Here is a 24,089-nt window from a genome sequence, read left to right as displayed (position 1 = left end):
CTCTCACCCCTAGGGGGCATGGCAGGTCTCGAGCCTGATAAGCCAGGACAATAGCATCCACTATCCAGTGGGATAACCTCTGCTTGGAGACAGCCTTTCCCTTCTGCTGGCCTCCGTAACAGACAAAGAGCTGGTCTGAGGTCCTAAGGCACCGAGTTATGTCCACATAAGTGCGGAGCGCACGTACTGGACAGAGCAGCGCCAGGGCTGGGTCTGCCTCCTCCAGGGGCAGCGCTTGCAAGTTCACCACCTGATCCCTAAAAGGAGTGGTGGGAACTTTGGGCACGTACCCAGGCCGGGGTCTCAAGATAACGTGAGAGTTAGTCGGCCCCGAATTCCAGGCACGCTTCGTCAACTGAAAATGCCTGCAGGTCCTCGACCCTCTTCACCGAAGCCAAAGCCATCAGGAGCACAGTTTTCAAAGATAAAAACTTTAGCTCTACTGAGAGCAAGGGTTCGAAGGGAGCTCTCAGCAGTGCTGATAGAACCACTGCGAGGTCCCAAGAGGGGACTTGCTGAGGACGAGGCGGATTGAGCCTACTTGCTCCTCTCAGGAACCTGATGATCAGATCGTGCCTCCCAAGAGACTTACCTTCAACAGGGTCATGGTGAGCCGAAATGGCAGCCACGTAGACCTTTAGGGTGGAAGGAGACAGCCTTCATTCCAACCCCTCCTGAAGAAAGGAAAGCACTGACCCAATCGGGCATTTCCAGGGGTCCTCACGCCGTGAAGAACACCAAGTGACGAAGAGGTTCCACTTCAAAGCATAGGCATGTCTGGTGGACATGGCTCTAGCTGAAGTGATGGTAGCTACCACCTGTGGTGACATGGTACCTAAACCTTCCGTGACCCATCCAGAACCCACACATGTAGGTTCCACAGATCGGGACGTGGGTGCCAGAGGGTGCCCCGTCTCTGAGAAAGAAGGTCCTTCCTCAGAGGAATTGGCCAGGGAGGACCTGTCGCGAGGAGTACAAGTTCGGGGAACCAGGTCCGGCTGGGCCAAAAAGGCGCAACCATGAGGACCTGCTCCTCGTCCTCCCTGATCTTGCACAACGTCTGTGCAAGAAGGCTCACTGGGGGAAACGCATACTTGCGCAGGCCCAGCGGCCAGCTGTGTGCCAGAGCGTCCATGCCGAGGGTGCCCTCGGTCAGGGAGTAAAACAACTAGAAGAGGGAATTTTCTGGAGAGGCAAACAGGTCTACCTGAGCGTCTCCGAAGTGTTCCCAAATCAGCTGAACTGACTGGGGGTGGAGTCTCCATTCCCCGGGGTGAGACTGCTGCCGTGAGAGCTCGTCGGCTGCACGATTGAGCCTGCCCGGAATGTGAATGGCATGAAGTGACCTCAGATGCTTGTGACTCCACAGGAGGAGATGGCGAACGAGTTGCGACATGCGGCGGGAGCCTAGACCACCCTGGCGGTTGATGTACGCTATGGTCGCAGTGTTGTCCGTACGGACCAGAACGTGCTTGTCCTTCAGCAGGGCCCTGAAGCGGTGCAGAGCAAGACGTACTGCTAGCAACTCGAGGCAATTGACATGCCACTGAAGTCGGGGTCCTTTCCAGGAGCCTGACGCAGCATGCCCGTTGCACATGGCACCCCAGCCCGTGGCAGAGGCATCTGTTGATAAAAAAACATGCCTGGACACCGATTCTAGGGGCACGCCGGCCCGTAGAAACGAGGGGTCCAACCACGGGGTGAAGTATCGGCGGCAGGCCGGAGTGATGGTCACTCGGAGCGTGCCCTGTTGCCATGCCCATCTCGGGACTCGGTCGTGAAGCCAGTGCTGAAGCGGTCTCATATGGAGTAGCCCGAGTGGTATGACTGCCGCCGCGGACGCCATATGCCCCAGGAGCCTCTGAAACAGTTTCAGTGGAACCGCTCTCTTGCCCTTGAATTGTCTCAGGCAATTCAGCAGTGACTGCGCGCGCTCGTTCGTAAGCTGCATGAACATGGCGACTGAGTCTATTTCCATACCGAGAAAAGAGATCCTCTGCACAAGGGAGAGTTTGCTCTTTTCCCAGTTGACCTGAAGACCCAGTCGGGCGAGGTGTCTGAGCACCAGATCCCTGTGCTCGCACAACCGCTCTCGAGAGTGAGCTAGGATCAGCCAGTCGTCGAGGTAGTTGAGGATACGGACACCTTGTTCCCTGAGAGGAGCCAGGGCTCCCTCCGCGACCTTCGTAAAGATGCGGGGAGACAGGGCCAACCCGAATGGGAGAACCTTGTACTGATATGCCTGCCCCTCGAAAGCAAACCGAAGAAACGGTCTGTGTTGAGGAAGAATGGAGACATGAAAGTACGCGTCCTTCAGGTCGATCGCTGCAAACCAATCCATCGGACGAATGCATTCGAAAATGCGCTTGGGCGTTAGCATCTTGAACGGGAGTCTGTGCAGAGCTCGGTTCAAGGCACGCAAGTCCAGGATTGGCCGTAACCCACCTGTCTTCTTGGGTACTATGAAGGAAGGGCTGTAAAAGCCGGACTTCATGTCGGCTGGAGGGACCGGCTCTATCGCGCCCTTTGCCAGCAGGGTCGCGACCTCTGCGCGCATGACAGGGGCATCTTTGGCCACCATCATCGCGTGGACACCCCGAAACCTGGGGGGACGCCGGGCGAACTGAACCGCGTAGCCGAGCCTGAGCATCCGGATGAGCCAGCGGGAAGGCCTCCAAGTGGCAAAGAGGCCATGAGAAGGCGAAGCATTCTTGAGCCGTCTTTGCATGGAAACTGGCAAGGGGAGAGGGGAATGAGAGCGGCGAGGAAGCACGTCGCCAGCTGTCGTTCATGGCCTCTTGGGACCCGGAGGTAGAGGAAACAGCTCTTTAAGTGAAGGTTTGGGTACCACCGGCCGCAGGGCCAGTGGCGGAACAAAAAGAAAACGAGAACAAAGGATTTTCCCCCGGCCCTCCTCCGGGGGAAGGAGTGGTCCTGCTACCATCTCCTGATGAGCTGACGTCTCCAACTCCGGGTCGCCCGTCTCAGGAACGCCGCTTGGCCTGGCGTTTGGCAGGTTTAGGGGCAGAGACAGGTTGCGCCGCCCTTCTGCGGCCATCTCCTCGCTGCGGCTGGGGTGAAGGCTGCTGCTGTGGCCGAGCGGGAGTGGAGGAGGCCGCAGGGTGGCGCCCTCGGCGACGAGCAGGCTGAGGTTGCGCCAGCGGCGGGGTGGAAGCAGCAGTGGGCCGCCGGGGCAAGATGTGTCTAATGGCCTCAGACTGCTTCTGGGCGGCAGAGAACTGCTGGGCAAAGCTTTCTACCGCGCCGCCGAAGAGGCCATCCTGGGAGACCGGGGAGTTGAGGAGCTGAGCCCGATCAGACTCCCTCATGTCTGCCAGGTTCAGCCATAGGTGGCGCTCCTGGACCACCAAAGTGGACATCACCTGACCCAAGGAGCGCGCAGTGACCTTCGTCGCTCGGAGAGCGAGGTCGGTAGCAGTGCGCGCCTCCTGCAAAACCCCTGGGTCAGAACCGCCCTCGTGCAGCTGCCGGAGCAGCTTGGCCTGATAGACCTGAAGTGAGGCCATGGCATGCAGGGCAGAAGCGGCCTGGCCCGCAGCTCTGTAAGCCTTGGCCACAAGCGTGGACGAGAACTTTCAGGCCTTGGAGGGCAGCTTGGGACCACGACGCCAAGCGGAGGCGCTCTGTGGACACAGTTGCATCGCAACAGAACACTCCACCGGGGGAATCCCAGCATACCCCTTGGCCGCCCCGCCATCGAGGGCAGTGAAGGCGGAGGAAGAACCAGAACGGTTTCGGGCAGTTAAAGGTGCCTTCCATGAACTAGTTACTTCCTGGTGCACTTCCGGGAAGAAAGGAACCAGAGGGGGGTGCTGGCGATCCGCAGCCTCGAGCGCTCGGGACAGGGTGGAGGATTCCACTCAAGCCTGATGCTCTCCGCTGCCCGGGAAAGCACGGCCTTCAGCTCGGGATTGGACTCGGACAACGCTGGCACTCCCGAGGGAAGCAACGCAGCCGAACCCTCATCTCCCGAGGACTCAAGCCCGCCTTGTGATGCGGCGATCGACATACGGCCCTCTTCGCGAAGCCCCGAATGAGATGTCAGGAGCCTGAGAGGGTCCAGCAAACTCAACCAGCTGCGGCGTATGTGAGGGGGGTGTGGCCCGAGGAGGTTCACTCGTCGGGGAAGCCCACACGGTAACTCTCAGATCACCCTGGCCACCAGCCGAAGTAGCTCTCTTACGAGAAGAAGAGCTAGAACGGGGTGTGGCAGAGGGGACTCTATACCTTTTAAGGTAATCGAGTCTCGATCTCAACGCCGAGATGGTCATGTCCCCGCAATGAGAACATGAGCCATCCACGAACGCAGTCTCAGCGTGCTGGAAACCCAGACACGTGACACAGCGATCGTGACCGTCACGAGGAGCGATAAATCGACAGCACCCAGAAACACACGGGCGAAATGACATCTTTAAAAAGACGCAAATCGGCCCGTATCTCTTTTGTGAGAGAAATTGTCTCTTTTAGAGGTGTTGAAGCGCTCAGGGGAACGCGGGAGCTGTCGCAGGAAACCCAGATGAACCGCTGAATCGGGCCGTCACACCAACACCAGCTCTTGCTTGTAAACACTCCGGTGATTGCAGCAAGCGATGTGCTCGGCTCCGAAGCGAAAGCTTGAATGCGAGTTGCTCACGTTGCTCCTTATATACCCGCTCTGCGGGGCAGAGCTCGCGATGCAAATTCCGCAGACCAAGGTACTTTGTGTACCATTGGCTCGTTTTGTACCACTTGAAGGTGATTGGGCTCTCGGGAGAGATCCCATTCGTAACGTTGAACGTGACTGACTGAAAAGGGAACTAATGATTTATAAACAAAAAAAGATATTAGTTGCCTTACTGCAATGCATTTGAGTTTTTAAGATAATACAGTAGTTTTACCTTTGTTTATATCTGGACTGTCCTTCCGATCCTCATTAATGTCTGAGACAAATATAATAAAAACAAAAGAAAGAGCGAGAACCAGAATTGTGTGCATTAAATGCTTGACAAAATATTGAATTGTAGTGAAATTGTAGCCTAAAAAGTAAAATGATGAAAGGCCAATCATATCACGCAGTAATGAGCAGCCAAAACCAGATCTTTTACGCTACATACATATAAAACATATTACAATAACTTTACGACTGATTAATTTCAGTGACTGTGCTGCTGTACTTACCAGATGTATCTGGTGGGGGCTGAGAACATGAGATGAAAACAATTTTTGTAAGTCGCTTTGGATTAAAAGCGTCTGCTAAATGTTTAAATGTAAATGTAAATGTATTCAGAGAATATGACAATTTTTTGAAAATGTAAAAATATCAACAGCTTTCTACCACTTCTATGACAATATGTTAAAACATAAGCTCTCAAACGTACCATAGATGATGCTGGGCAAAAAGCCAAACTCAGCAGAAGAAATGTGCATAACTGCATCTTCACTGAAAAAAATCATAATGATCAAATTTGTTGTTGATTTATGCAGTTTTTCTTATTATTTTAAAATTGACCAGCAAAATACTTGGGACACAGAACTCTTTTTAAAAAAAACATTTAATTATGTTTTATAATATATAAATATTACACAATCAGTTATTTACAATTAAGGTAATCAATATTTAAAAAAAAATCTGGAAAATAAAATATGAATGCATACCAGTTTTCAGTCACTAATGCAGCTGAACATTAAACTGCCTCCCAGTCACCCAGTTTGACAAGAAAGTGTCAAGTTGTCACATCCACACTGTTTAGTTCCTTTTCGTTTTCTTTGTTTCTAAGTAGGTTCTCATTTTTACTACTATATTATTACTATTACTATTTTAAATTGTGTGTTAACTAATTAGCTCCACTGTTCTCTTTCCTCATTTGCCCTGTGTGTTGAAACCCCCACCTTTACTCAGTTTCCTCATTTGCCCTGTCTCTTTCCTAATTTGTTTTATACCCCCAGTCTGACTCAGTTCTTTGTCTGTTCTTGTCTTAATAGATTTTGTTTACTTTGTCCTAGTGGTTTTCGTGTGTCTCCCAAGTGTTTTTGTTTAAATACATATTTACCATTTGTAAATAAATAGTTGTCTCAACTCTTTTCGTTTCAGAAAACAAGCTAGGACAAGTAAGACATTTTTTTTTGGCTTAATATTTTTTACATGCAAATAGTATAGTCCTTCTCTTCCTTAAACTGAGTTCCCAGTATATTTACATAGTTTGAACAATAGAGATGCCCTGAAACTCAGGTTTTTACAGTTGTATTATTATTATTTTGTTTTCTACAAATAACCATTTTTTGTGCAAAGGAAAGAATTGATGGTCCAATTAAATTTAATTAATTATAATTTTTTTTTTAATTATTTGTCAGAGACAATGAACAGTCAAAGTCTGTCCCATAATTAGCTAAAGAGCTGTATTTCATCTGTCCCTGGAGAGTACCAAAACACCCTATAATAAAAAATTATATATATAAAAAAGAGACTCCCAAAGTTATGTAATCATTTCAAAACACAGTAATGTTCAATGACCACAAACCTGAATCATCTTCTTTTGAATTCTTTATTTCGATATATCATTGCTTTATAATTAAAAGGTATTTTTTTGTATTTGTTTTGTTTTTAAATGTGCCGAACAATCACATCTTGACAAAGCTATTGTTTGTCTTATATTTTTTTTGTACGCAAAGAAACAAATTCTTTCAAGGGTAAGGGTGCAAGGTTATAAGCAATTTTGTACTTTAAACAACAATTGTAAAACATAAAATTGTCAAAAGTAAAAAAAAAAATGTTTATAACCTTGCACCCTCACCCTTCTTTGCATACTGAAAATATAAGACAAAGAAGAGTCTTGTCAAGAGCTAATTGTTCAGCACATTTAAAAACAAAACAAATACAAAAAAATACCTTTTAATTATAAAGCAATGATATATCGAAATAAAGAATTCAAAAGAAGTGCATAGGTTCCTTGTCTCTGTGCTCTTTGGGTGCAGGGGATGATGCAACTTGTAACAATGAATCGTTCTTTTGAGCCAGTTCTTAAACGTACAATATGGAATGTTTGGCCACCAGGGGTCACTCAATCAAAATAATAACATAAGACGTACTTTGATGACGTCGGGAAAGAGCGTAAGGCTCATGGGAGTTGTTGTTCATTGGAACACGCGCTCTGTTGCTCCCTATCATTCCTCACTCATTCTAACTTAGTATTTTGACAATCATGTCTTTTCGAACGGAGAGACGGTTTCAACGGCAACAACATAAACAAACGTTACTGCGCATGAGTGCTTTTGTGGACCTAACTTAACTTCCGGTAGACTTCCAAATATAATCAATAACAACAGCTAAGTCCCTCTAGAGTAGATATTTTTTGATAACAAACAAAATGTTTGCTGCGTGGATCAGGCGGACTTAATGAAAATGCAAATTCATTATTTGCCAACAGGAGATGTTTTAAGCATAGACATAAAGCGCGAGAAATAGAGGTTTCCCCAGTAACAGCTGTAAACGAAGCAGAGCTGGTAGGCTCACACGCTGCTTTATCAGGCATGTAACATGCAAGTCTTTCTTCAGAAATACAGCGATATAAAAACACCTGTGCTTCGTTTTGATATTTAAACATATAACTGTAAGGAAGTATTATTATTAAACATGCAGTACTTAACGTTACTCATGTTTATTTAATGAAGCCTTTTTGAAAAAAGATCAATTTTAAAATTGTAGCGAGTCTCCAAAAATGAATAAATGTATGGGAAACACACCCCGCAGCACAACCACCTGAGCCCAACTTCAGTCTACTCATCACCTTGCCTTTAACTGCGTTTGTAGAAGGCACCGCAGCCAGACCGATGAAACCGTCTATATGAATTATGAGACCCCTATCAAATCAATATTCCATCTAGCTAGTAGTAATATATGTTAAAAAACACTGTCGCCTTTCGTTAATAATTATAATTACGTTATACTATGATATCGAACAAGTTAGAGAACTGCATTTGAAGCTACTTTATTCAGCTAGATATAGAACAAATGTAGATTTACATGAGAGCTAGTCCGTCTGCGTTTTACACAAGACATCATCGTTTCACAAAATATACGGATAGATACAGTTAGCTGAATGGATGCATACCTGTTTATCAGAATGCAGGCGAGTTCGGCATCTCTCTGTAGTTTCAGCTTGTCACGAAGCTCTCTCTGTCTTGGAAATGCAACTCCAATATTTGCCCGTGTCTTGTTGCTTCTCTTGTCCCAAAACCATCTCGGGTCATTTATTTCACCCATGCATTTGCGCTTCACAGAACGTGCAGGCAAAGCATAATCATGATCCATAACTAAGTTATTGATTGAGGTTTAAATACGAATATAAACAATATAAATATAAAATATAATAGTCTCGATCAAGGCTACTACTTTTTCTTCTTCGTCTCGTCTTTGTTTCTGTTCACCTTTGTATTTGGCAGTTCCGCAGGAAGTTAGATAAACTAGAGGGGTCAAAGTTTATATTACGCCATAGACGGGTGACAAAACGGAAATAAAGAAACGTGCCGTGTCTTCTAATTAAACTATAATTTTCTCCGGATTTGAAAGTTTGTGGAAACTGTCGGGATGATGTAAGTACACAACTAAAAAATATATATAACATAGATATAGTGATTTCTGCTATTTTTAAAGCAGAAAAATTACATATTGCGCCTTTAAGAAGCAACCAGTCGAGCCGCTTCACAAATCGAACTGAATCAAACTTTAGTTCCGGTTTGATGATGCAGGATGCACAACTTAAGTATCACGTACAAATCAAAAAGAACTGACTGAGCCGGTGTCCTGACATTTTATCCTACCCGTCAGATTTTCCTAGCAGGGTTAACTGCGCATGTGCACATGAGTATCACTTCCTTTTTCTCATGCTAAACAACAATTTTTAATGTATCTGCATTACTGTAAGGGTAGGTTTAGGGTTGGGGTAGGTGTAGACTTTAATAAAAACACCATCTAATTGATAGAAAAAAATATTTATTGTTGGTTTCCTGTAACTGTATCCCTTCTAGCTACCACCGCGGATATAACACATAATTACTGTATTTGCATTACTATAAAGGTAGATTAAGGGTTGTGGTAGGTGTAGACATCAATAGACAATAACCTAAAGCATTTTTTGTTGTCAAATTGTACTATAGTGGGAGGTAGGAAAATCTGAGAGGGTAGGATAAATCGACAGAACACCGGTTAAATCAGCTGTCGAGGTTTACCTAGGGTTACTGAGGACTCAACAAGAACCGAATGAACCATGGCAAAGTTTGCAGATGATTACTGAGGATTCTGATGAATAAGTTGACGATACTGTGTAAGTCTGAGGCACATACTGGAATGTAAATATGCTTATTATGAATTTTATGAATTTACATTTTATTAAAACTTGCAAAAACCTTTTTGTGGAGTTTTGTAAATAAATGTTACAAAATTAGAACATATCTGTGTTTGTGGATCAATGTAATGTGTGCTGTAGATGTGAAACTTTATGGAATCATATCCAAGTTGGCTAGTCAGTACTGGTCAGTCAGTTGTATCTGACATAAAAGATCTGCGAATGAATCTATGACTGCAAACACAATTAACTTAAGTGAAAATGAAAGAGAGTGACATACAGCCAAGTACGTTGACCCAAAACCAGAATTCGGGCTCTGCATTTAACCCATCCATAGTGCACACACACACAGCAGTGAACACACACACACACACACACAAACCGTGAAAACACACACAGAGCAGTGGGCAGCCATTTTATGCTGTGGTGACCGAAGAGCAGTTGGGGGTTCAGTGCCTTGCTCAAGGGCACCTCAGTCGTAGTATTGAGGGTGGAGAGAGTGCTGTACATTCACTCCATCCACCTACAATCCCTGGCGAACCCACAACCTTTGGATTACAAGTCCGAGTCTCTAACCATTAGGCCACGACTTCCCTTAAAGGGATCATATGATGTGATTAAAATTTTCCCTTTCTCTTTGGAGTTTTACAAGTGTGCATAAAGAAGATCTGTAGAGTTGCGAAGACTAAAGTCTCAAATCCAAAGAGATATTCTTTATCTCCCTCGCGCCGCTCTGTGAGCAGAAGTGTAAAAAGTACAAAAAAATTTTACTCTAGTGAAAGTACAAGTATCTGGTCAAAAGAATAATTGTGTAAAAGTACAACTTTAAATTGTACTCGAGTATTAAAAAATTAGAAGTACTTACCCAGCTGAACACCAAAAAAATAAATAAAATAAAAATACAAAGAAAGGGATTAAAAGGAAACTCCATCATTTCCACCCTCGTGCCATCCTATATGACTTTCATATTTCAGATGAACAAACTAAGTGTTTTAGAAAAAAAAAAGTCTTTATATAATGCAAGTGTGTGGGACATCAAAAAATTAGGCTTCAAAAACTATATATATATAATGATTCATATAATGTAATATTGTAAATACAACTTATCCACCACCTGGTAAGAACATTACATTTTTGGAGATTTGTAACATTTAATTAAAAATTAATTAATTAGTAATAATTGTATTTAAATTCTCATCACTGATTTTATTTTCAATTTTGTGCATTCAGCTAATATATCACATAGCTAATGGCTCTATCAAAACAGAACAAATAATGAATAAACATTTTCGGGCGGAAAATCACAACTTTGATACCTCAGTATGCCTCCTCAGATTTGAAGGTGACATTTACCTGATGAAAGTCATAAATTGAAGAAGAAATGTGTGTGTTTGATGCATGAAAACAATGATCATTAGTTCTCACGTCAAGCACACACATGTGACTCTTGATTTGGCTGCCTCTGACGTGACACCCGTGATAGCTAATGAGAGCAATCAAGCATCACCTACCTGATGTTTCATTCTTAGCCGAAAAACTTTCAGAGTGTGCAATGTTAACATATACATTTCAGGAGGCTGCCAACTGCTTGCTCAAAACAAAAAGTGTAGTTTGTTAGGTCACTTTAATAAAACTTGCTAATTCGGCTCTAGACAGAATTCAAAAGATATCTGATGGTGTGCCTGCTGCTCTGCAAAGTCATGAGCCTTTAGTCTGTCCTATCCCCCCCCCCCAACACACACACACACACACACACTTTTGTCCACCTGCAGACACGTGTCAGCTCCACCATACACCACTAGGTGCCACTAAATCTTGCAGGTGGTTTGCAGGCCAAACCAGGGCACATAGGCTACACTTTGTAATAAACTCAGACATAGGACTGTTTCAAAAGGTGCAGATGTTTTGATTTATGGAAAGTATGCATTCATTAGAACAATTACATTTTAAACACTTAGGAAAGCTGAGAATATGGAACCAGTTTCTTCATCGTATTTAGTCGGAAGACATGTTTTGTTTGGTATCAAAAACCAGTTAACTCCCCATAACAGTTAGAACTGCATTTTGTCTTGTATAAGCCAAGAGGCTGGCAGAGGAAGGAATGAGAGAAAGCATTGAGATGAAGTGATCTATATTGAATAATCTTAGCTCAGTTAGTTTCAGTGCTCAGCTGGACTTTATCTGACCACAACAAATTCAACGTGCTGAATTCATGCAATGGAAAATTAGTTTCACAGCATCATCATCTGACTTTGAAATTGAGACTTTACCTTTTTTAAGACAAATTGAAACCACATAATCATAAAATCCGCAATAAATGATTAATCTACAATAGCAAGCATTACAAGAGCACAGGGAATGAAAATAAAAATCAATAAGTGGTTAAATGACATGATAAATGATTATAAATGGATAACAACAAAAAAAAATAATAATTGCAAAATTGGTTTGTGATTCATCCAAGATATTCACATAGTTCTTGTGGGCACATTTTGTATAGTCATTTAGAACCAGTAATGATTATGCAATGATTGCAATATTTAATATATTTAACTTGAGCTATTCGGAAAATGTGTGAACCATATGCAACAATAGAGTTTATCGTGGAAATCAGTAGACTAAAATTAACATTACTGATAACTATAGATGTATTCTTGTGTAAGCATCTCATTAAATTCAAATATATGTTTAACAGTATAAATGTTCATTCTCAATGAAATCAGTGTGGAATACAGAACTGATTTCCTCTATTACATGTAATCAGAAGCAGTTTTGTCACTATAAATGCAGTTCTACCATTAGTCACTAGATGTTTTCAAAATGTTAAAATAATGCCTAGCAGAAGGTTGAAGACAGATGTCTTGCTTTGACACTGAATTCTTGTGTAGTCCGACACTGGGTGGTGGTTAATAGTGATTACTCATGTTTGATTCACCAGAAAAGGAAACACACAACCAGGAGGATCAGAGAGGAAACAGTCTTGGCACTGGAATTGCAAAATATGTCCAGGCATTCACTAAAAGAGGAAAGAGATGCAGATGTGGAAATTAATGTTATTCATACCAAACTATCTGCCTACAAAGTGGCCCTTCCATGTAATAGAAAATAATGATTTAATTGTGTGTGTGTATAAATTAAAAATCTACCCACATCTATAAAAATATGCCCATATGAAATTGTGGCTTACCCCTCAGTGGGTTGAGGTGTAGAAGTTGTTGAGATTGCTTGAGGTGTGGGAAGAGCTCTGGGGAGGGGGAGGTAATGTTATGTTTATTTCATTATTTAATCAAATATTAGATTAGATTAACTTTAACATCCACAGGACAAAAAGGTGCCATTGGACAAAATGTTAGAAGAAAAAGTGGTTCTTTTAAGAACTGTTTACTGAAATGGTTCTTCTATAGCATCACTTTAAAAATACCTTTTGCAAACTTTGTTTTTAAAAATGTATGTAACTTTTGTTATTTAACAAAAAACAAAACAAACCAAAATGTTATTAATGAAGGAGTGCAAAAGCATTACAGGAAATTGCATATATAGATAATTCACATGTGCATATTATGTTGTATCTTTATATAAAGTAAAGTAGCTCTAACTGTGGGAAGCATGAAGCCTATAGTTTTTTGTTACAACAATGAATAAAAAAAAAATTCCATAGTTCGTTAAAAACAGCAAACCCTTGGAAATCACTGACTTGAAAGAAAAAAATTCCTCCATGCAGAACTGAAGTCAAACTACATGGCCAAAGGTAAAAAGTGTCATTTTTATATTTTATTATATGGTAACCTTTTTATAAAAGAAATTAGAGACTTGATGACTTGCTGTATTGTAAATACCATCACAGCTAATGTTTACTTTATTAACAATGGACTTTAGATATGATTATGTTTACGCAATATAGTAGATTCTCTCATTTCTTCTTCAGTAGGTCTACCTTTTTTTCCCTGTAGTTTGAATAAACGTACAACAGAGCTTAAATGGATATTCACCTTGTAGCACATGATCCCAGCTGGGCAGTTGAATGAGAAGAAACATTGAAATCCTTTACTGTCACTTTTGGGCAGGGTATAAAGTCAGATTGAAATAGCCCTGAGATATCTATGACAAAGTATTGAGGATTAGTAAGCAACATTTGAATTCTTGCCATCAATCCGTTCACACAGAACACCTTTCTGAAACACGAAAGAAAAGAAAAGACCCTTTCCAAGACCCTTTTTAAGAAATGGAAGCTTTAGCCTAAGTTCTGCCAGGAAGACTCAATCACTTCGTCACTAATTACCTTCATCATTATCCAATCACGTCTTTATACTCCTGTATAAAAGATCGTACTTACACATGTTTGAGTTCGCAGATGCCAACGCGACAACAACCTTCACCCTCCCCACCACCACCAGGATGGTCCTGTCCTTACCTTCCAGGGGGGTCTGCTGCGCCCCTGCCTTCGTCTTCAGGCAGGAAATGCAGATTCGCTACCCTCGGATTACGAACCATGGACGGGGCCTTCCGCCAAAGAAATTTATAATTGTGCTCGCTGAGCTGTCAATAAATGTATGCTTCGTACATTCCTCTATCTCCCGAGTCTTTCTGGTAGAACTTGCTTTTTAAAGTTGAAACAGTCTGGCATTAAAGCCTTACATACAGAAAACTCAGCGAGACGCAGCAGTTACCAACATTCATCTAGCCAGCACATGTTCATAAAAGAAATGAATAAATAAATAAATAAAAAAAATTACAAAAAACAAACAACAACAAAAAAGTTCCGAGTGAACTTAGCACTTATCACATGGTTTCATTAAAGGTACTTCACAAAACCTACCTTGCATGGTAAAGAGAAGGATGATGTCACCACCCTTGATAAACTCTCTTTTAGGGAGATCTTCTTTCATTATGGCATATTGATATCCCCAAAAAATACCAACATATACAGTCTCATTGCCAATGACAACTCGAGTTCCATTATTTCGAGGATTGTCCCAGTAATTTCTGCCATCTGTTACAACAAAATATGCTTTTAGACCCTTCAAAGCTACATATAATAATAACCTTGATTGTCAGTTAACTAAAACGCAGCATTTAACATGATATGAGAGAAAAATAATCAGATTCTCACAGGAAGAAACTAAAGCAGGGTCAGTCGTGAAGCTGTTCTCAGAGGACATGCGCTTCTGTATGTGTGGATTCTGGTCAAGCACCTGGAAGGTTATTTGTCTCCATGGACAAGGCCACTGCAACTGTTCATCATATGCACCGGATACCAGACCAACATATATTGAAAGGTAATTCTGATACATTATTAAGAGAGCCTGAAAACGATATCCCTCACTGGAGTAATACAATGGACTGTACATCCTAGTACCAGACACACTTTTGTTCATAACCTTCTCAAAGTCTCTTATCTGCCATGTGTGGGGACACTCGGTCTCTGAAATATTGATATCATCCAGTGAAAATCCTCCACTGGAGTTTCCAGCTCCTTTACGGGCTTCAAATACAACTTGGAAGGTTTTATTTGCATTCAGTGGCACATGGTGTAACTTCCAGTAATTGCCAGGGGGTTCTGCAAGAAATGAAATGGTCAGCAACATTGTCAGTAAAATTTAAAGAACATCTTGATGTACAGGCCTGTAAGTATTTGAAAAAGAGAATGACCTATGATCTGATCCATAAGTCTGAGAGTTCCTATGCTGTCTGCTTCATTCTGGTATTCTCGGATCCAGATGTTGAGCTGGTCAGACACATTACCACTGTGATAGTAGTAGAACTGCAGGCACTGGACTTTGCAGTCTCTTTTAGGGGTCATTGTCTTGCTCTCCATTTTGGCTGCATCCCCCTCATTTCTATCCTTAGTGCTGAAGTGCATGAAGAATGAATCACCTGCAGGTATGAAAACAGGTGTAGAGATAAAATACATACATATATGTGTGTGGCGAACTGGATGGATGTTGGCTTGTAATTGTCCAATATCTAGAAAGCAGTAATGAGAGTAGACATGAACCATTTCTTTTTTGAGTTATCATCATCCTTCATCCTATACAAAAGCACAAACATCTTCAAAACAGAAGCTTTTTTGAAAAAGAAACTTCACATTCACAGACTGTAATAGATCTCACCATTTTGTTCTTTGCCCAAGTTTGTGTGGTCAGTCACATTGATCCCACTCACTGACTTTACTGTCTGCCAGCCATAATCAGCAGCAGAACAGACGCTCATCTGACACAGAGATTCATCTTCAAAACTACAGTGATCAAGGAAAGAGATGGATGAATCTGTAATGCAAACAAACATGTTTGAGGCGAAATAAATTAAAATTTTTAGACATAAAATGTTTTTATTTTTATGCTGAGAACTTTTACAAAAACATTATATTATATTAAATTTACATTAAATTTACATTAAAACAACTATTAAAACCATAAAATCAATGAAAACAATGTATGAAATACTCACTGCATTTATAGAGTTTGTTGAGTTCAATCACGTCATATTCACTCATGTCCAGGCGTTGACCAATCACATCTTGGAACTCAGGACGCTTGGTAATGATTGTGTATCCTTTACCGTTGCTGAAGGCATTTTTATCATAATGCATCACAGAGAAGTAGTCATATGGTGTATCCTGTGTGGTGGTCAGGTTCTCACTGTATTTGTTGAAATTATTTGCATACCCTAAAAAATAAAGACTTATGGAATGCTTGATGTAGCTATTCAGAAGGAATGACTTATTTAAGTTGCATCCAAGTTACATGGACACTGCAATCACTATGTCTGTATATACCATTAGGTGATTAAAGGACTGTTTCAATTTATTCCTAAAAGACAATTAAAGTTAAAGACAAGATAATAATAATAATAATAATAATAATAATAATAATAAATACATGTCAACCTGTAATGATGTTTGTGAAGTTGATGGTCACATAATCATCTCTGTCATATCTTGACTGCTCATGCCAAAATCCCAGTGCATGGAGAAACTCATGCTCAATAATGCCTTTAATTCCACAACCATTTCCAATGGAAAGAGTTTGAGCTCCTGCGAAATTGTGACCAACATATGACCAACACCTGAAAAACAAGAGAGCACAGTCACACAACACAGTTCCATTGATGCATAATGTTAACAACACCCGAATTCAAATTATTATTTTTTTCAATCACATAAAAAAATGACCAAACAATGTTAAAGGGTTAGTTCACTGAAAAATGAAAGTTATGTCATTAATGACTCACCCTCATTCCAAACCCGTAAGACCTCTATTCATCTTCGGAAAACACAGTTTGAGATATTTTAGATTTAGTCCGAGAGCTTTCTATTCAAAAACTAAGACTTTATTCAGCATTGTCTTCTCTTCCATGACTGTTGTGAATGCGTTCACTGCAGTTTGTGATATCCGGTTTGCGAACGAATCACTCGATGTAACCAGATCTTCTTGAACCAGTTCACCAAATCAAACGGAATCATTTGAAACGGTTCGCATCTCCAATACGCATTAATCCACAAATGACTTAAGCTGTTAACTTTTTTAATGTGGCTGACACTCCCTCTGAGTTCAAACAAACCAATATCCCGGAGTAATTCATTTACTCAAACAGTACATTAACTGAACTGCTGTGAAGAGAGAACTGAACACACAGCGCATCTGAACCAAACTTATTCTTTGCTAAGAATAAGGCTTGAATGAAGGGCAATCATCGCCAATGACGTCCTTATGTAGAGCACAGAATAACCTGTGAACCGTTTTCTTCAACAGGTTTATTGAATCGAAATGTCCGGAAGAACCAGTTTACGGGAAATAACCGAACTTCCAATCACTACTGGTGATCTGAAAACCGATGTAACCGGTTCTTGGATCCAGAATGAGTCAATCATTCGTTCGTTATCTGGCTCGGTTCTGTGTTCATCTTCAGGTCTCTCTTCAGCAGTTCAGTCAGTGTACTGTTTGAGTAAATGAATTACTCTGCGATATTGGTTTGTTTTGTACTCAGAGGTAGTGTCAGCCACATAAAATACTTAAGAGCTTAAGTCATTTGTGGATTAATGCTTATTGCTTATTTATTACATCGAGTGATTCGTTCACGAACCGGATATCACTAAACTGCAGTGTTTTGAACTCGCTCACAACAGACACGGAAGAGAAGACAATGCTGAATAAAGTCATAGATTTTGCTATTTTTGGACCAAAATGTATTTTCGATGCTTCAACAAATTCTAACAGACCCTCTGATGTCACATGGAATACTTTGATGATGTTTTTCTTACCTTTCTGGACATGGACAGTATACCGTACACACAGCTTCAATGGAGAGATAGAAAGCTTTCGGACTAAATCTAAAATATCTTTAACTGTGTTCCGAAGATAAACGGAGGTCTTACTGTTTTGGAACGCCATGAGGGCAAGTAATTAATGATATAATTTTCATTTGTGGGTGAACTATCCCTTTAATGTCTTCTTTTCTTTTATATTTTATTGTCTGTCCATTATAATTATCTAATAATTGGCGAAAGCCTTTCCAAGTAATAGTCAAGTGGACCCATATTTTTTACTGGAAGCATTAATTTACATGTTGTATACTACACACTCAGTACAACATAGTTTTTAGGCTATATAGTGTATAATACTATATATTACTAATACTGTGTATTACTAACTGGAACAATACTTTACCCTTCAAGACTCTGCACAGAGATGTAAGAAATGTCTTCTGCTGTTCTGTACTTAAAGTCAATACATGATTTCAGTCTGAATTGCTCAAGGGCTCTCAAAATGACTCCCTTATAGTTCATACCTATAAAACACAATCAGAAACAATAATTAAAAACCATATAAAAGTTAATTAAAATATTTTAAACTGAATTTGTTCAATTGTAAGTGAGAAATCAGTGTTTTCTTACTGAGATTCACACTCAGTTCAAAGGGGACAGGAATATTCCATCGGTACTGATTCCCAAGAATGGCGCTCCTTCGAGTAGGCTTGAAAGCAGATTGTTTTAATTATCTGAGAACACTGGAGCTACTGGATTATCCAGTATTTTATTATGCAATAAACAACAAACAGAACTCACCATCTTGATGTCTCCTTCTCTGAGATTTAAACCTAACATTAGATATTCATACATAAAACATGAGTAAAAATAATGATTTGTGAAAATAAGTTGACCAATAAAATATTGGCTTTACCTTTGTTTATATCTGGAATGTCCTTCCATGTCTCTGTAGTGCCAATGAGGAAAAATGTAATGAAGAAATGAAAAGGACAGAGAAAAATTATAGACAAAAACATAATTTTAATGAAATAGAGAGAATGCATCTTCTGACAGTGATCAAAACAGGATCTATACTTTACAAAAAAATAATAATATCTGTTCTGTACCTATACCAACTACATCTGTTGGGGGCTGAGAAAACAAGATAAGAAAACAATAATCAGACATTAGGGAAAACGTATTTAAAAGCCAACAACTGTAGATCATCATTGTTACAATGTACTATAGCAAACTCTGTTGTCTATCACACTTACCATAGGTGATGAAAGACAAAAAACCAAAGCCGAGCTCAGGACAAGAAAAGCAGAGGAATGCATTTTCACTGGAAATGATCACATGTTAATTGAAGGTTATCACTTGCATTAAAATTTACAAGCAAAATGCAGTGGATACACTAAGAATTTTAAGTATTTAATCATTTTAAAATAATATTTCAGTTACATTTATAACAACTTCAAAATGTGACTTAAAACTCTAGATTAAGGGGGATACATACCAGTTTTCAATCATCAGTGGCTGAATTTCTAATGTAAAGCTGCTTGATCACCTAACTTGGCAGGTAAATCCCAAGTGATATTTTCTTAAAGTGAAACAAGTCATTTAAATATGCAGATAGTACAGAGCTTTACTTCCTTAAACTGTGCTCCCATACAGAAAAAAACGAGACGTGCACGCGCACACACACACACACACAAACACAAACTTTTTCACAGGATGAAAGAGGAACAAAGTTCTTGAAGAACAAAAGGCAGAAACAAAACACTATTTTTTCACAAAGTTGAGTTATACCTGTAACTGTAACATTCATCAACACGATCTTATCAATGTACAGACGAACTATTGTCAGGAATCCTGTAATCTTTAAATCTTTCATTTTTTCAAAGTGTGGTTTCAGGACTTTATCTTAGTGGTCTATGAGTCACAAGGTTTCTGGATCATTGATTTAGTATTTAAAACATTTAAGAAATGTATACTTGTGATACTGGTAGGAAAAATACATTATGCTTGCTTATTCATTTTCCCAATGCATCAATGTTTTTTTTTTTCTCTCAGTATTATTTGATGAATAGAAAGTAAAGTAAGAAGAAAAAAAAAGTATTTATTTGAAACAAAAATCTTGGTAGCACTTTATTTTACAGTCCTGTTCCTCATGTACATACTATGTACTTATTATAGTAATTACAATAACTATGTAATAACTAGATACTAACCCTGAACCTACCCCTAAACCTAACCCTACCCCATTGTAGTTACCTTGTATTACCAGAACTTTCTTAGATAAGTACACTGTAAGTACACTATAAGTACATGTTAGTACGCGTACTGTAAAATAAAGTGCAACCAAAATCTTTACTTTAATCTTTTACTTCTGATCAATTTAATGCATCCTTGCTTAATAAAAATATGAATTTCTTAATTTCACTGACTGCCAACTTTTGAACGGTCACGTACACTACCATTCAAAGGTATATCAAGTTAATTAAATCTTGACATAACTTAATAATGATATTAATTAAGTTAATATCATTAAAGATGTCGATTTACAGTTTTTCTCAATTGCTTAAAAACATTTCTTGAAACTATGACTCATTTTCAGAACAGTAAACACAAATCCATAACGTCTCACCCAATTCCCCAAACAACTACACTAAGCTCTACACTCAAAACCATTCACTTTGCACATTGCTGAAAAGACAAACTTTTCCCTCAGGCATCACACACACACTACAATATAGTCTTACACACTGTGAGATAAATTCAAGACAAAACTGATTATGTTGCCTTTTTATGTGGCATATTGTTTACAGTTTTTCTCGATTGCTTAAACACATTTGCCCACTCTGACATCACATTTTCAAAACCGTTAACACACAGGATAAAACTAAAGCTCAATGGCCAAAATGACTCATTTTGTTAGCAAAATGCTCTAACACTCACAAAACATTAAAAACATGCAACATAAGCAAATATTTCCATCAAACACCACAACTTGTGGTCAAATTACAGTTTTTTTCAACTGCTTACACACATTTTCCAAAGTTTTCCTCTTTTTTTCAAAACTTAACACACAAATTCAAGAATTGCACACACAAGATGCAAAATGCCTCACATCTCTTTCAAAATGAAACACCACAGTCAAAATATCACAAACATATTTCAAAAGCAAACTTTTGTCTTCCGTTGTAAACACCTTCACCATAATGTTATATTTTTGATTATGTCATATACACACTGTTATTCAAAACCTAAAGCGCTTCTTTTAAAAGCTCACATTGAATGTAATTGGGAGAGAGCTATATATAAAGTATATATATATATATATATAAAGTAAAAACAAAAGCAAAATTGAAACCAAACTTTATTTATTTATTTATTTATTTATTTTGCTCTTTGTGGTTGTAAATGTAGTATTAGTGTACACAGTTTGAAAAAAAAAATACATCAAAAATATGTAGTGTTGTAGCATGTAGTGTAAAACCAAACATAATGTGTGTGCGTGCATGTGGAGATGGTTGGGTGTATCTAGGCTCCATCTCTCCTCCAGGCTGGGTCCGGCCAACATACGTCATCCACGTCACATGCTATATTCTCTCGATACCTTACCAAACTGTGACCAATGCAATGCACTGTAGTAAATGAATGCAAGGGTACTACACTAAAATATATTTATTATAGCATATGCCTATTGTTTGTTATGGTAGAAAAGCCTTTATGTGTACATTAGAACATGTGTACATTACATTAGATTGTTACATACCGGTTCTTATTTCTAAAGGTTCGAATTATACCCACCCAAAGTAAATCTACTCAAATTAGGCTGGACTCTCAGTCCAGCCTCTCTCATTGTTAAACCATGGTTTATCACATGATCGACTACTGTAGCCCTAATCTCATTCGAGACCACTCTTCTTGTTCCTTGTCGTCCTCCATTTCTGACTCGTCCTCTTCCTCCCCTTGCTCCCCTTCCAACTCCTCTTAGTCGAACTCGTCCTCTGACTCTCCCTTCAACTCCTCTTACTCCGTCTGCATTGTTTGCATTGATTGTCCAAAAGCTATTACTTTACATTTGGCCTATTTATAGGCCACTACTACAGTTATGATTGGTTGTTGTTAAGTAAAACAACAAGTGTTTGCACATGTGAAGAGTTAGTGTGAGGCACTGATGAATTAGTGTGCCATTTTGATTGGTTGTGTTTATAAAAGGAAATCAAGAAACTTCCTGTCAGATTTTTGTGTGTTTCATAGAAAATTGTGTGTTGTGTTTTGCAAAAAGTGTTTAACGAAATTGAAAACTGAGTAAAAGGCCAAAAACTTGTGTACGGTTTTGCAGATTTAGTGTGTGGTTCTGGTGTTTGAGTGTCAGGTTTTAGAAATTGTGTGACAAGTAATAATTTTGTGTGTAAGCAGTTGAAAAAAACTGTAATTTATTCTTTCAATCAATCATTACACAATGGACAACAAAATACAAAATGCAGCCATCAATATGAAAGCTACCAGAAGGAAACTTATGGGTGGAAATACCTTTAAAAAACAAAACAAAAAGATAAACTGTTAATGTTTTAATTTTTGGAAATATAAACTGATATTTCCTAATTAAACGCTACAGCAAAAGATATCAATAAATGGCCAAACAGCATTCTTTCGGGTGAAAATACTAACGTGTCTGAGAATTTTACACAGTAGTTTCTGTATAAGGAAGTATAATTAAATTAAGTATATTTAAATAAGCGTAATTAATGTAGGCGTTCGTGTGTAAAGGGCTAGATTTTCGGTGGAGGAAACAGCTGTGGTGTGATTAGAGGTGAACGCAGCGGAAACTTTACAGTAGATGGGAAACCTATTGCTCCCTAGTGACCTTTTATAAACTGTATTTATGACAAAGAACCGCACAGATACAGATATTCTAACAATTTATCAATAAACACATCTCGTGTCCTCTGTTTCTGTTTGAGTCCGCTCGCTCTGCTCCATCGCGGTCTCCTGATTGAGGAGTGTGCTGAAAGACGGGGAGGAGACCGATCTGCTGCCTTTTTCATATGAAATTTAAGAGGACTGACTCTGAGGCGATCGCAAATTTGTGTACATTTTATGAAGCTAAATGCTATAGCCCCGCTAAAGAAACCTAGCAAAGCCCCTGCTTCTTGTATCAATTTCAGAGAACCACGACAAACATTTAAATTGACCACTCAGGCTTTTAAGAGGCACCGAAATTAGGCACCGAAATCTGCATACTGATTCGGATTGGTGCATACCGGTTCCATAATTACCAGTGCCATATTGGCACCAGGTTTCGGTACCCAACCCTATGGGTGTGATGCTGCTTGCGTAAAACACACATGCGCTGCACCTTGTTTACAAGCAGAGGAATGCACACGCATGCGTCAGGGTACTCTCTGACAGGGAATATAACAAATTGTTGAATAGAGTTGTTTTTTTCGTGCACAAAAAGTATTCTAGTTAAGGAAAAAAAGTGAAAGTTTTGACATTTGCCAAGTATGGTAACCCATACTTGGAATTGGTGCTCTGCATTTAACCAATCCAAGTGCACACACACAGAGTGGTGAACACACATCTGGACCAATGGACAGCTATATCCAGCGCCTGCCAGCACTGTTAATTAATTTTCAATACACAAAGTAATGTGTACATTTGTACCTTCTGCATTTTAATACAGTAACTGCATACAACAACAGTTTACCTCAGGTAATACTAACAGTAACGGATATGCAGGTCATCGATTCCCCCCCCCCCCCCACATTCCAACACACACACATAAGCACACACACACAAACAAACCTTTCTTTATCTTCGTCATTTTATTAATATGTATTTTGAATGTTTGTGTATTGCATAAAAATGGTTAATCCTGTGTAAATGGTTAAAGTTGCTGACTTATAAATTGGAAATGTGTCTCCTAATTTTAAAGTTCTCAAATAGAACCATGGGTTGTAACCCTACTCCTGACCAGGTCGTATGATCCCACTGGGAAACAGGACAGGAAAAAGCTAGTTCACCGGTACCTTTTTCTCAATGTATCCTAAACTACTAGCTTTTTTTTTTATGTATCCTAAACGTATTAAGTATTGCTTTTTGTAGAGTAGATGTTTCCCCATATAAAGGCAATTTTATCACGTGATAATCAAACTTTAAATGTGTGTAATTTTGCATTTGAATGTAACTTCATGTTTTGATCATTTATATATGTCACTTTTGGTGTCTGTTTGATCATCATGCTTTGACGGACCCACTTATCACTTATCTAAAGCAAATTAATGAAAAAATGTATTAATCTTGAATTACGAACTTGCTAGAATATCACTGCTGAGATCTGACAAGCCCTAAGTTATTAGGGTGGGTGTTTCCACAGAGACAAAGGAACTTTTTCCTGCTTCAGATCGCGGACGTTCATTGGTTGTTCACGCGAACAGAGGCGTGAACCATCTCAAGCCATAAGAGCTGACCTAAGAAGGTCCGCCTCCTCT

The 24,089-nt window shown here is 39.9% G+C and overlaps 1 protein-coding gene across 1 annotated transcript in view; it reads right to left on the bottom strand.

The window, feature by feature from the left end:
- The window catches only part of LOC128030206 (meprin A subunit beta), a 38,636-nt gene extending 19,713 nt beyond the window's left edge, over positions 1-18,923 (bottom strand). Inside the window, exons 1-9 of the mRNA XM_052617678.1 lie at positions 18,861-18,923; positions 18,714-18,738; positions 18,521-18,553; positions 18,397-18,437; positions 18,235-18,313; positions 18,008-18,128; positions 16,228-16,406; positions 15,789-16,007; positions 15,452-15,607 (exon numbers count right to left, since the gene is read on the bottom strand). Of these exons, the coding sequence (XP_052473638.1) occupies positions 15,452-15,607; positions 15,789-16,007; positions 16,228-16,406; positions 18,008-18,128; positions 18,235-18,313; positions 18,397-18,437; positions 18,521-18,553; positions 18,714-18,738; positions 18,861-18,923 (916 nt within the window). The remainder of the gene's footprint in view (positions 1-15,451; positions 15,608-15,788; positions 16,008-16,227; positions 16,407-18,007; positions 18,129-18,234; positions 18,314-18,396; positions 18,438-18,520; positions 18,554-18,713; positions 18,739-18,860) is intronic.
- Positions 18,924-24,089: the final 5,166 nt, after the last annotated feature.

This window comes from Carassius gibelio, chromosome A16, assembly GCF_023724105.1.
Source record: "Carassius gibelio isolate Cgi1373 ecotype wild population from Czech Republic chromosome A16, carGib1.2-hapl.c, whole genome shotgun sequence".
NCBI lineage: Eukaryota > Metazoa > Chordata > Actinopteri > Cypriniformes > Cyprinidae > Carassius > Carassius gibelio.
This window is presented reverse-complemented; position numbering and strand designations above follow the sequence as displayed.